Source organism: Macrobrachium rosenbergii, chromosome 48, assembly GCF_040412425.1.
Source record: "Macrobrachium rosenbergii isolate ZJJX-2024 chromosome 48, ASM4041242v1, whole genome shotgun sequence".
Classification (NCBI taxonomy): Eukaryota; Metazoa; Arthropoda; class Malacostraca; order Decapoda; family Palaemonidae; genus Macrobrachium; species Macrobrachium rosenbergii.
The window spans coordinates 27,655,308-27,668,419 of record NC_089788.1 but is presented as its reverse complement, the minus strand read 5'-3'; the positions used below and the strand labels follow the sequence as shown (position 1 = coordinate 27,668,419).

The 13,112-nt window shown below is 39.9% G+C and overlaps 1 protein-coding gene across 5 annotated transcripts in view; it reads right to left on the bottom strand.

Moving 5' to 3' along the window:
• Positions 1-13,112, bottom strand: part of LOC136831322 (zinc finger-containing ubiquitin peptidase 1-like) — a 308,022-nt gene that overhangs the window by 279,447 nt on the left and 15,463 nt on the right. For 3 of the 5 annotated variants that reach the window (XR_010850839.1, XM_067091555.1, XM_067091556.1), the window contains exons 2-3: positions 11,439-12,205; positions 180-339 (exon numbers count right to left, since the gene is read on the bottom strand). Coding sequence is in view for 3 of the 5 variants with exons in the window: in XM_067091555.1 (XP_066947656.1) it covers positions 180-339; positions 11,439-12,176 (898 nt within the window). In the remaining 2 variants the exon portion in view is untranslated. The remainder of the gene's footprint in view (positions 1-179; positions 340-11,438; positions 12,206-13,112) is intronic. The other 2 variants (XR_010850840.1, XM_067091557.1) reach the window with 1 other exon arrangement.

The following is a 13,112-nucleotide window of genomic DNA, read 5'->3' as shown; positions in this document are numbered from 1 at the left end:
CAGTAAAGAGAAGTTTATGATGACCTCCTCCTTTCTGACTTTAACATGGCTGAGCCCAATAGCATCAAATACTTTTTATTCATCTAATTTGAAGATTAAGACTTCTGAGAAGAGAGAAAACATGCTGCAATGAAAATCATACCTGAATGGTCCATTAATAAAAAAATAATATATCATACCAATGGATGACTTTCTTGAAAAATGGCTGTCTATGTGTGCTGCAAGGTCATTATAACAGTTGAAACCTGTTCTGCTACATACAGGACATGTGCCAATATCGTTTTCTTCATTTTCCACTGGTGTGACTGCGTTAGACTGGAATGCAGGTAGAGTTCTCAACTAATAAATAAGGAGAGAAATCTAATGAAAGAATTATTTGAGATATACAATGTTAACACACTGACTCATAATTCTTCAAAAGAGCCAAACCCTAAAAAAAGGAAAATTTATCAATTACAGTACTTACATGGCCTTCCAACTACTGTACTTGTTTGAGTCAATCAACTAAGAAAAGCCTAATCTATAACCTGCAAGATTCATTAGCAATAGAGTATTTTACTTTCAAGAGAAAGATTTCCAAAGGGGCAAAAAAGCATTCACAGTCAAACCAACCCAATACAGTACAATATAAAAAAAAAAAGAATACTACAGGACAAAATTAAAGATCTTTTATTTATTAGCTATACAGCATACATTTCGTGACTATAGACATCTTTAGCAAACAAAAATTTTGTTACTGGAAGAACACAAAATTTTACTAAGCTTGATGAGCAGCATTTCAGTGTGGCTTTCATTTTTACATCTCTGCTATCATTCTTAGATCTCATTTTATAGTTGGGGATATTTCAGAAATACAAACACTGATTCGACAGTATACTTAGAAGTCAATAGGGTTCCAATGCTTTCAAGTACAGTAAATATATGTTATATTTACAAAATTCCTTTAATTAGTGAGAAGTTACTTGAAATTAACATGCTCACAATATAATATGTAACTGGAGAAGATGCATCAAGGTAAATGCCCCCTTAGCTTAAGGATAGTGGGTATGAAGAGGACGACTTGAAATTACTGTAAACATATTTTCTACCTACGTGAACTAATGAGTGTTTGGCTGCTTGGTATATGACATTCTAGTCTGAGGATGGGCAAGAGTGTATCATTATGCTAACTACTATTTAAACATAAACAATTCATGAATTTTTCCTTTGATTTTACATTTCATAAATATTCTCCTCAGATTTTACTGGACATGGTATCTAAAAATGAAGTTTTCATAATAAAATCAATATTGTAATACTTACCTGAACACCTGAATTAGCCCTGGTCATTGACCAGCCCAAACTATATCCCAATAATTCTACCCACAAAGTGGGTAATTAACCCTCTAACGCCGAGCCTCTATTTACAAAAATGTCTCCCGTATGCAGGTGGCGTTCAGGAGTTAGCACCGAAGCGGAAAAAAAGTTTTTTCAAAAAGTCACAGCACGCTTAGTTTTTAAGATTAAGAGTTCATTTTTGGCTCCTTTTTTTGTCATTGCCTGAAGTTTAGTACACAACCATCAGAAATGAAAAAAAATATCATTATCATATATAAATATTGAAATATATGACAGCGCACAAAAAATTTTTCATACATAATTTTATACAAATCGCGCTGTGAGCAAAACGGTTAAAGCTAACGGGTTATTTTTTTTTTTTTGTATTGCACACTAAATTGCGATGATTTTGGTATATAACAAATTGTAAAACGATCAAAGCAACACAGAGAAATATTATCACAAAATGATGCATGAATTAAATGAACGCTGGACATAAAAAATGTTTTTTCAAAATTCACAATAAATCGAAATATTGTGCTAGAGACTTCCCGTTTGTTGAAAAAATGAAGCTAACTGATTGAATATTACTAGACTGTAAGTGTTTTGGCTTACAATTGCAATTTTCAACCATTTCGGTCGAGTTAAAATTGACCGAAAGTCGAATTTTTCTATTTATCGTGATTTATATGAAAATATTTCAAAACTGATAAAAGCTACAACCATGAGTTATTTTCTGTTGTATTGTACATGAAATTGCACACATTTTCATATATAAAAGTTTATGTAACGACTAATATAAGACGGTGCAAACATTACGACAACGTGACGAAAGAATTTCTGAGATGTTCAGCCAAGTTACCGCATGGACGTAAAGAAAATGTTTTTTCAAAAATTCACCATAAATTGAAATATTGTGCTAGAGACTTCCAATTTATTGCAAAATGAAGGTAAATGATTGAATATTACTAGAATGTAAGAGTTTTAGCTTACAATTGCGTTTTTCGACCATTTCGGTCGAGTTAAAGTTGACCGAAGGTTGAAATTTTGGCAGTTATCGTGATTTATGTGAAAATATTTCAAAACTGATAAAAGCTACAACCATGAGTTATTTTCTGTTGTATTCTACATGAAATTGCACACATTTTCTTATATAAAAGTTTATGTAATGACTAATGTAAAACGATGCAAACATTACGACAACGTGATTTAAAGAATTTCTGAGATGTTCGGCCGAAAGTTACAGCGCGAGATGTAAGGAGAAAGTTTTTTCAGAAATTCACCATAAATCGAAATATTGCGCTAGAGACTTCCAGTTTGTTGCAAAATGAAGGTACATGATTGAATATTACTAGAATGTAAGAGTTTTAGCTTATAATTGCGTTTTTTTACCATTTCGGTCGAGTTAAAGTTGACCGAAGGTTGAAATTTTGGCAGTTATCGTGATTTATATGAAAATATTTCAAAACTGATAAAAGCTACAACCATGAGTTATTTTCTGTTGTATTCTACATGAAATTGCGCACATTTTCATATATAAAAGTTTATGTAACGACTAATATAAAACGGTGCAAACATTACGACATTGTGACGAAAGAATTTCTGTGATGTTCGGCCAAGTTACCGCACGGACATAAGGAAAATGTTTTTTCAAAAATTCACCATAAATCAAAATATTGTGCTAGAGACTTCCAATTTATTGCAAAATGAAGGTAAATGATTGAATATTACTAGAATGTAAGAGTTTTAGCTTTCAATTGCGTTTTTCGACCATTTCCGTCGAGTTAAAGTTGACCGAAGGTTGAAATTTTGGCAGTTATCGTGATTTATGTGAAAATATTTCAAAACTGATAAAAGCTACAACCATGAGTTATTTTCTGTTGTATTCTACATGAAATTGCGCACATTTCCATATATAAAACTTTATGTAACGACTAATATAAAATGGTGCAAACATTACGACAACGTGACGAAAGAATTTCTGGCGCGGATGTAATGAAAAAGTTTTTTCAAAAATTCACCATAAATCGAAATATTGTACTAGAGACTTCCAATTTGTTGGAAAATGAAGGTAAATGATTGAATATTACTAGCATGTAAGATTTTTAGCTTACAATTGCGTTTTTTTACCATTTCGGTCGAGTCAAAGTTGACCAAAGGTTGAAATTTTGGCAGTTATCGTGATTTATATGAAAATATTTCCAAACTGATAAAAGCTACAACCATGGGTTGTATTTTGCTGTATTTTACATGAAATTGCACACATTTTCATATACAAAACTTTATGTAACGGCTAATATAAAACAGTGCAAAAATTACGACAAAATGACGAAAGAATTTCTGAAATTTTCGGCCGAGTTACTGCGTGGACGTAAGGAAAAAGTTTTTTTAAAAAATTCACCATAAATCGAAATATTGTGCTAGAGACTTCCAATTTGTTGCAAAATGAAGGTAAATGATTGAATATTACTAGAATGTAAGAGTTTTAGCTTACAATTGCGTTTTTCGACCATTTCGGTCGAGTCAAAGTTGACCGAAGGTTGAAATTTTTTGTATTCGACGTACGGCACCCAACAGACAATTTTAGTCAACGTATGATACGTCCAGTCGGTGTTTAAGGGTTAACTGTCAGTGTTACCAATGCTACAGGAAAAACCTTGACAATGCTGCTGCAAATACCGGCCGACAGAGGCCAACATCCCCAATTGAGTCACTCACTATAAAAAATTGAAGTGGGGAGGAGGGTGGGAATCATTCAGGTGTTCAGGCAAGTATTACAATATATTAGTTTTATTATGAAAACTTCATATTGCAATACACTCCCTGAACACCTGAATTAGCCCGATTAACAAAATTTTAATGGAGGTGGGATCAATCTAATTCAGCCTGACCTGTCAATGGAGTATAAGCAGGTAACTCATTATCAACCTAGTATGAGTAAATGTATGTGTAAATGTATGTCACCATATCAATCAATGCTTTCGGTGAAGAGACATGCTGGAGGGAGATCCATCTAGGTTGCGGCACACCACCTTTTTACAATCGCAGAGATGGTAGCCTACTGATCGACTCTGCATAGGATATCTGTTTGGTCATACACTCACCATATCAGTCAATGCTCTCTGTGAAGAGACATGCTGGAGAGTACTTTGATCATCAGTCAGGTTAGTACTGTCTCGGTCCATCGACCTCCCATGTGGCTCTTCAGAACCTCTCATGTATGGAGGAGTATGATGAACCTCCCATGTGGCTATTCAGAGCCTCTCACATATGGAGGAGTACGATGAACCTCTCATGTGGCTATTCAGAGCCTCTCATGTATGGAGGAGTACGATGAACCTCCCACGTGGCTATTCAGAGCCTCTCATGTATGGAGGGGAACGAAACAGTGTGCCGAGCCGCTGATCCTCTGGATAAGGCCCGACGATCGACAAACGAAGAAGTATCCTAGCGCCGACAAAAGAGCCTAGCCTACTAGAGAGCCCCCTTGGACTCTTGTAGGGAAATTATCAAAGACTAAGATACTTAAAAATGTACTAAACCTAAGTTCATGTGATTATACTAAAGACTAGAAGGAATTCCTCTATCTGGTTAACCTAAGAAACTTTGCACTAAGAGAATACCACCTCAGCTAAATGAATGCACCCTAGATAATAAGAGTTAGCCGCTACACACGGACTAAGAGAATAACCCTCCGACGAGGCGAACTGAACGTCTCTTAAGTAAAAGGAAGTAAACATTGAGACAGACTTCCAAGTAACCGCCTCCAGAATAGAAGACACTGAACAATTCCTTAGAAAGGAAGATGAAGTGGCCATACTCTGAAAGTCTGAATATTGTGCGCTCGGGGTAATACAGAGCGTGAAGACGACGAAGAAGAAACCTGAGAAGCCTGGGAAATCATCTCCCTCAGAAAGTAACTAATAGCATTCTTTGACAGCAGATGGAGTTTCTCAACCTATGATAAATAGACTTTTAATGCTCCCACCGGACATAAGGACATCTCCGCTGGATCGCCAGTAATGAACTCTTACCAATAAAGAACCGTCAACGAATGAGGCAGAGGGTTAACCTCTGACTAGGACTTCGCCACAAATTCCGAAAGAAGAGACAAATACGTATCATTTCCCGTCTGGGAAACCAGCCTAGAAACTACCTAAAGCTTGCCCACATTTCTAGCTGTAGTTAAAGCCGTAAGAAAAAACACCTTCTTAATCAGCTGTTTTAATGTTACAACTTCCGACAAATCCCACGGAGCCTGAGTCGGCAAGACAGGATGTTTAATCTTAAAAGAATGTAATAAATCATGGATGATCTTACTGCTAGAAATTTTTGGGAAGATGGAAACTACATGTACTGCTAAGTGCTGAGTGGTAGCCAGCAATCGCTGAATACAAAAGAACCTTGACTTCCCGAAGAAATAAAAGAAAATCAGCTATTTTGGCTAAGGAAGGTCTAGAGATGGAATGATCTTCCTTACGATACCAACTTCTATACAGTGTCCAGCTGACCTGGTAAAGCTTACGGGTTGACTTTCTCAAGCTGAAAGAAAGCTGTCTAGACACAGCTTTAGAGAGTCCGGTTTGTCTAGCTGTTCGCTCAGCAGTCGCCTTGCATCTAGGTTCAGCACGTGAGGGTTTGGATGATAATGGTGAAAAGCGGTTGTCTGAGAAGATTTTCCGCAGGCGGAAGGAGCATTGAAACTTCCGTAAGGAGCTTAGGAGTTCCGGAAACTATTAGAGTCATAGACATCTTGACACTCTCCGGCAATTTCCTGATTACCCGATGAATGAGACCAAATGGCGGAAAGCATAAACCTGCATGTGATTCAATTTTGTAACGTCGCAACAGTGCCTGTCAGTATGGGGTCCACCACTGGTGAGAAATAAACCGGAAAACGATGGTTTAATCTCGTTGGGAAAAAGTCCACAGATGCTGGCCATTTCCGGAGAACCTGACATACTACTTCCTGAGCCAAAGTCCACTCTCCCCCCAAATACCTGACAAGAGCGACTCAGCCAGTACGTTGAGACTCCCCAATACAAGTTGGGGAAGAAGAGATACTTTAAGTTCTTTGCACCTTCTCAGGACTATGTGTTATAGTACTGAGTTCTGTTGATCTTGATCCCTCCCCCCGAGTTCTTCAGATACGACACAGAGTTATGTTGTCACAAAACAGAGCCACTACTCTGTTGCGCACTAGGACTGAAAAACACCTGAGGGCTTCCTTTACAGCCCTGAGTTCCCAAAGATTATTGACTCCTCTCGTTCCTGATCCCTCCAGAGGCCAGAAGCCTGGGTTTCCTCCAAGGTTGTTCCCCAACCTTGATCTGAGGCATCTAAGTACAGATAAACGCCGGGAAGAGGGGAGTCGATAGACTTTCCAGGTGTCAGATGCACTTCTTCTGAACACCACAGAAGATCTGACAGGCAAGGATCGCTCCAGACTATAACTGCACTCTCGTTGCGGAGGTCCCAGCGATTCCTGAGACATACCTAAAGAGAAACGCATCCGAAGACGAGACCCTGGAATTAAAAGAGAGAAAAAAGACATTCTCCCTAAGAGGCTTCTCCAAACTGGTACCGGCTATTCCCTGTTGGACAGGAACACCTCTACTTCCTGAAGGACTGACTGGATCCTCTCCAGGATTGGGGAAAAAAAAACTCAAAGGAAGAGAGAGAATCCTCATCCAGGCAACTCTTGGCAAAGATTAGACGAAGTCCTAGTATCTTGCATAGATTCAATAAGAAGTCCCTTGCCCTTACTAGCTCCTCTAAAGAGGAGGCAAGGATCAGCCAAGGGCTAGATACTTCAACATTCTGTACCCTCGACGATGCATAATTGCCAACACCGGAGACATGAGTTAGAAGCAACAAAGTTCGTCATACTGGCCACATCACCTGAACCCTGAGCAGCCACACGAATCATAGCCTCCTCTCTAAAAAGACTGTTGCAGAGTGCAAAAGGCGCCCTCAACAGAGCCCTCTTATGTATGTCCGGATAGTGAGGCAGAAGATGATTTAAAAAGAAGTCCCTCCTCTTCTTGCCAAAGAACGTTGTACAGCCAGCTGAAATGTTAGCCTGATATGCCAACCCCATCGAAAGTGAAGTGATGAGGCTGTCAAACAGTACAGGATCGGAGGGGGTATATCCAACTTGTCTGAGAAACCCCATTAACCCAGACAACATCCACAAAGAGTGGGACAAGGCCTCAGACTGGCTGCGAAAAGTGTCCTCCAAAATACAAGCCTTATGAGATGTAACCGCTACCAAACGATTCGACGAATGAACCCGATAGAGAAGAGCCTCAACAGATTTGAATCCTGTCTACCTGACCCGATAAGAGAAGATAACCTAGAGTCCGCCTCCCTCAACACCTGCATGACTCGGCCAAACCAGACTAGTTTACTTGATGTTTGGGAGACTACTGGTTTAGTTGCATACAGCGATTCAAACATTGCTTGGTTTGATTGTGTAGGTTCCTCAGGAGCCTGGACTGCAAATAGAGAGAATGAATGAAGTCACCATCCGCTTATACTCGCTTTCATTCACCGGAGAAAAAACCTATATCTGGTACCAGCTCCTCTTCAAAAGAGCATTCTCTGTCAGACTGGTCTGACTGAACCGGGACAGGAAAAGAGACATTCCGACCACCCGCAAGAGCTGCACCCAATAACCCAGAACTCGCTACACCAGGATGTGCGAGACCAACACCTGGCATACTTGACCTCATCATACCTGAGCCAACCGTACCCCGGTTGAGCAAACCCTGTACCAATTAAAGCCGATGACAAAACCTTGAGTCAGACGCACTCGACTGTGCAAACTCTGCACCACCCAGCGACGATGACATAACACCTGGGTGACAAACGCCCACCTCTGTGAGCTGAGAGGCCGCAACACCCACTCCACCCAACGCCAGATGAACCAACGCCGCACCAGGACAGGATCTGGAGCTGAAGTCACACTGATTAAGGGAGGGGGAGGAAGAACTTCCTAATGACCCGAAACCAAAGCCGAACCCACACTGAACACCTTGGAAGGAGGAACAGAAAAAGCCGCAGGAAAAGTTGAGAAAGAAGTAAAAGGGGAGAAAAGAAAGCAGCCACACTCGGAATAACCACCGGAGAACCTACCACCGACGTTGGACAGGTGGAGAACATACCAACTGGTCCAGTACTGAAAGGTGTTTCTCAGGACAAGCTAAGAGCTGTGGAACCCATGGGGACCAAAGAAGGAAAATTACCAGCTACTCTAGTGAAAAGGAGAGGCTGAGGACACCATCGGTACTGATACATTCAACGATGATGCAGACGAAATGCCAAAAGCTGTAGCACCCACAAGAACCGCGGTGGATACATTATGTTTTAAACCCAGTAAAGGAAGAAAATACGGAGTTGCGGACGACTCCGCAACCGCCTGTGCAGCATCTAGACCAGAAGCCTGAGAAAGCTACAGGTACCATGTAAGGTGCTAAAGAAAACAGCCCCACCAAAGAAGGCGAGAGCGCAAAAAAAGTTTTTAATTTAGCAACGCAGAATAACTGCCCATGAAATTTCACATTGTGAGAAGAATAGCAGCTGAGTTGCGATGCCAGAAGACCGATATTTAGGAATTAGGAAGTGCTTTGCCAGGGATTTATTGCAGGTGTTAGTCGTGAACAGTTAGCTAAGTGTTTTGTTAAAATACGTGTGACAACATCTAGCAGCTCGGAGCATGCCCTGCCATTGTCTCACTCCTACGATTCAAATGGCAAAGAAAACAGGATGAGCGAGAGAAGACTTTGAAGAGAGACCCGATAAAGAAGATTGTGTAAGGACACTGGAAAAAGGCTTAGAACAAATTGGGGAAAAAAGGAAAACTCAGAAGCAGCAGAAGAAGCCATAGTTTTTTTTTTGAAAGAAAACTGAAAACTAGACTGACTCTGTTCCCACTTGATAATCTTGATAGACATCACTAGCAAGCTCAGGAAAATTCTTCAAGACATGATCGTGAATATTGGAAAACCCAAAATTGAAAACATTGCCTAACTAGTAATCTATAAACCTGTGACAAACCCAACAATTCTGCATTATATTGAGCCAAATTGAAAACCTGATCACCAGAATTACCACCACCGCAAGACGAACCAAACTCATCCACTGAAAGAAAAGGAACCTTCGAGGATGAAGGAGCATTCTCCAACACTACCAAACCTGACAAACCTGAAACCACATCTGAACGACAAACCAAGGACTTAGAAACCTTCTGTTGTAAAGAACTCAAAGCAGGAAATAAAACCAAAGATGGATCCAAAGATGAAGTCGTCACACTAGAAACCCCAACTGAACCCAAACCCAAAGAAGACTGCACCTTCCACTTCTCTTCCTGAACTCTTCCTAACCTATAATCCCTACTCGTCTGTCTTACCTAACTCTACATCAACCTCAGAAGTTGAGTGGGAAGAGGGAAATCTGCTGCAACACTGCCTGCTCCGCGCCAGGGGGCCCCGGCAGAACCTACCTTCGAGGCTTACGGTTCTCCATGACCCCTGCCACCCGTTAGGGCTGGTTCTGGAACAGGCAAGGGGGCTGAAAAAGAACAATTAGAATCAACTATGCTACTACTATCACTATCTCTATTCTCTGTTAACTTACTCATCAGGCTAGAAATAGGCTAGACATACTGGATGATAAACTGTCTTTTAACTTCTTGAATAACTCTGAACCTAACACTTCCTTATCTCCTGATTGTAGCCCTACAGCTGATCCTGACCTACGCTTACTCTTCAAGGCAAAGGATTTTCTGTTTCAAATAATCCTACCTTTGATCTACAGGCAGTCCCCGGTTTACGATGGGTCCGGCTTATGACGTTCCGAGGTTATGACGCTTTTCAAATATATTCATCAGAAATTATTTCCCGGTTTATGAAGCATGTTCCGGGGTTACGACGCGCCGTACACAGATCCGATGGAAGAAATATGGCTCTAAAATGGCAGAATAATCAAAATTTGGTTTTTTTGATGAAAAACTCAATAAAAGTGTAGTTTACATCATTTTCAGTGCACCCAAAGCATTAAAAGTAAGATTTTCTCAGGATTTTTGACGATTTTCGAAGATTTTTTTGGTTTACGACGCGGCGTAAAAACGGAACCCCTGTCGTAAACCGGGGACTGCCTGTACTGACCAAGACCTATACATGTCACATCTCTGACTGATCCTACACTGAACCTTCCTACATAAAATATAAACAGAATGTCGATCACGTTTGAGGGTACTCATCCTACGTTTGCAAGACATGCAGGACCGATGAGCGGCTGTATCTCCAGCAGTAGAAGGCTCAGTTGTCGAAGATGTAGATGAAGTGGAAGCAGCGACGCTAGCAGATGGCGACGTCTTCTTGTTTGACTTATCCAATCGAGTCCAAAGTACCGATCCAAAGTTAAAACCGGGAGAGAAGTTCCAAATCCAGTCAATAAAGTATAAATCCAGGAGAAAAGGCATTGAAAACCGACAAAATCGTAATCTGATGTTCAAATTCTTTAAATGGGGGTCAAGCTAAATGACCAAAAGTTCACCTGATGTGAGACACACCCACACAGCACGGCAAACAAATAACAATTGGGGATGTTGGCCTCTGTCGGCCAGTATTTGCAACAGCGTTGTCAACGGTGCCTCAGGTAACTCATTTGACAAAGTTTTTCCTGTAGCATTGGTAACGCTTACAGTTAATTACCCACTTTGTGGGTAAAATTATGGGGATATAGTTCGGGCTGGTCAGTGACCAGGGCTAATTCAGTTGTTCAGGGAGAGTACTGCAATATTAGGTTTAAGTTCTTCCTACGATTGTGGTCAACCCTGTGCAGACTAAATAAATTAGCTCAATGGTATGGTTAAACTACTTAATATGACAAATTTTTAATCAATTTTTATTTTTCATAACTAACTTGTATAACTGTACAGGACATGAAATCATCTATAATCTACAAGGAATACAAGAATTTCCTCCTCTAATTTTGAAGGACATATGTATCTTTAACACTATATAAACTTGCAACTAAATTTCTAAAGAGCATGATAGCTAAACACTTTCTCCTACAGTTTTAAAGGAAAAGATTGCTTCAGCATGGGTATACCTTACCTTTGATGGGCTGAGTATGTCTTTATGTTCTATATTAACATGTAACTCAAGGTCTGGACTGGATTCAAACTGCTTCATGCATAGGGGGCAAGTAAAAATGACTTCCTCTTGAGGTGTCTCAGCAGGAAAAGAAGGTGAGGTCAGGTCAAAATGGGCTCGATTCACATGTTCTTCTAACTTTTGGGGTGACTTTTCTTTCATACCACACAGAGGACACTGTGTCACCTGAGAATCAATCAGGGGACTACGAAGAAGCCCAGGACTCGCCAGTCGATGACGTCTATCCCACTGGTTAAGATTAAGAGAGAGCTGTGACCGAGATGGTGATCCCTGATTGCTGGAGTTTCCCTTTGCAGGAGACTGGAGGTTTGCATTGTAATTATCATTGTCATCATCTTCATCAACAGTGATCACGGGCACATGATTGTCTAAATGTTTATTGTCTATAATAGATTTACCAAATGGACTATCAAGTATTATATGGTCTCCAAAACCATTTGTAACCATTAACGTTTCTTCTTCTAATGATTCATCCTGAGGACTTAAATAATCTAAATGTGCAGAATTGACATGATAAACCATCTCCTCAGGACTGATATCACCTAAGTCACAAAATGGACATGATGTTGTCCCTTCAATGTGCACTAAAAGCATATGTGACCTTAAATCCTCATCTGTAAGGCCCTCTTGCCCACACACTTCACAGGAGTAAAGAACTTCTGGCATCTTGGAAGCCATGGTAGCCCTTTCCTGCTTTGAAAACTAACCTGTAAGAATACAAAAAAGATGTAGAAAAATCAACTAAACCAAGGCTCCAACACAGAAAACTATAACAAATTAATTGCTGACCAACTTCATTAATTCTGCTTCCAAAAAAAACTTGATATGAATAAGAATGAAAAATAAAGTAAAAGGCTACTAGCAGTAAACATTGTAGAAGGAGCAAAGTATCACTCACCAATTCTATGATTACAGCACAGACAGTACATGTACAAACTCACGGTCAATGACTCCAGACAAGGCGGCACCAATCCAAAGCCTGAGGTCTTTCTGTAGTACACCTAACCACTGAGTATACTGCGTCAGTCACACTTCTACTGACACACCTGACACACAATACCCTTATTCATTCAAGTACTCTGAGCACCTCACTTTGTTCTCTCTTTAACAACACAGGTCACATTTTGGCAATTGGAAGCTTTTCAATCATACCAAATCCACAACAACTTACAATATGTATACAGGTAGTACACTCATATACTTTGACATTTTTTTCAGGTTTAGTAAACTATATACTGTAGTAGCAACAGGAACCCTGACACAAAGAATTATGCTAAATTCAAGCAGAGAGAAATTTATAATAATTGTAGCAATAGCTTCCACAGACCTAACCATTGTGAAGTCACATGTAAATGATTAACAATTATGACACTAAACTGCCAGTATTAAACAGTTCCTTTAATCACTCATCTTTCTGCATTTCCTTTCTTGAAGAGACTACAAGGTGGGACTCACCTGGCTGAACCTTAATTACTCAAATCAATACTCTTCTTTCTGCTTCCCTGCGACACTGAGAGATGAAAAAATCACAAGATAAAACATCACAGGATTCACCTCACACAATAACATCAATTTTAAATGCAACTAGGATGAAAGAGCAAAACATGGTGGTGT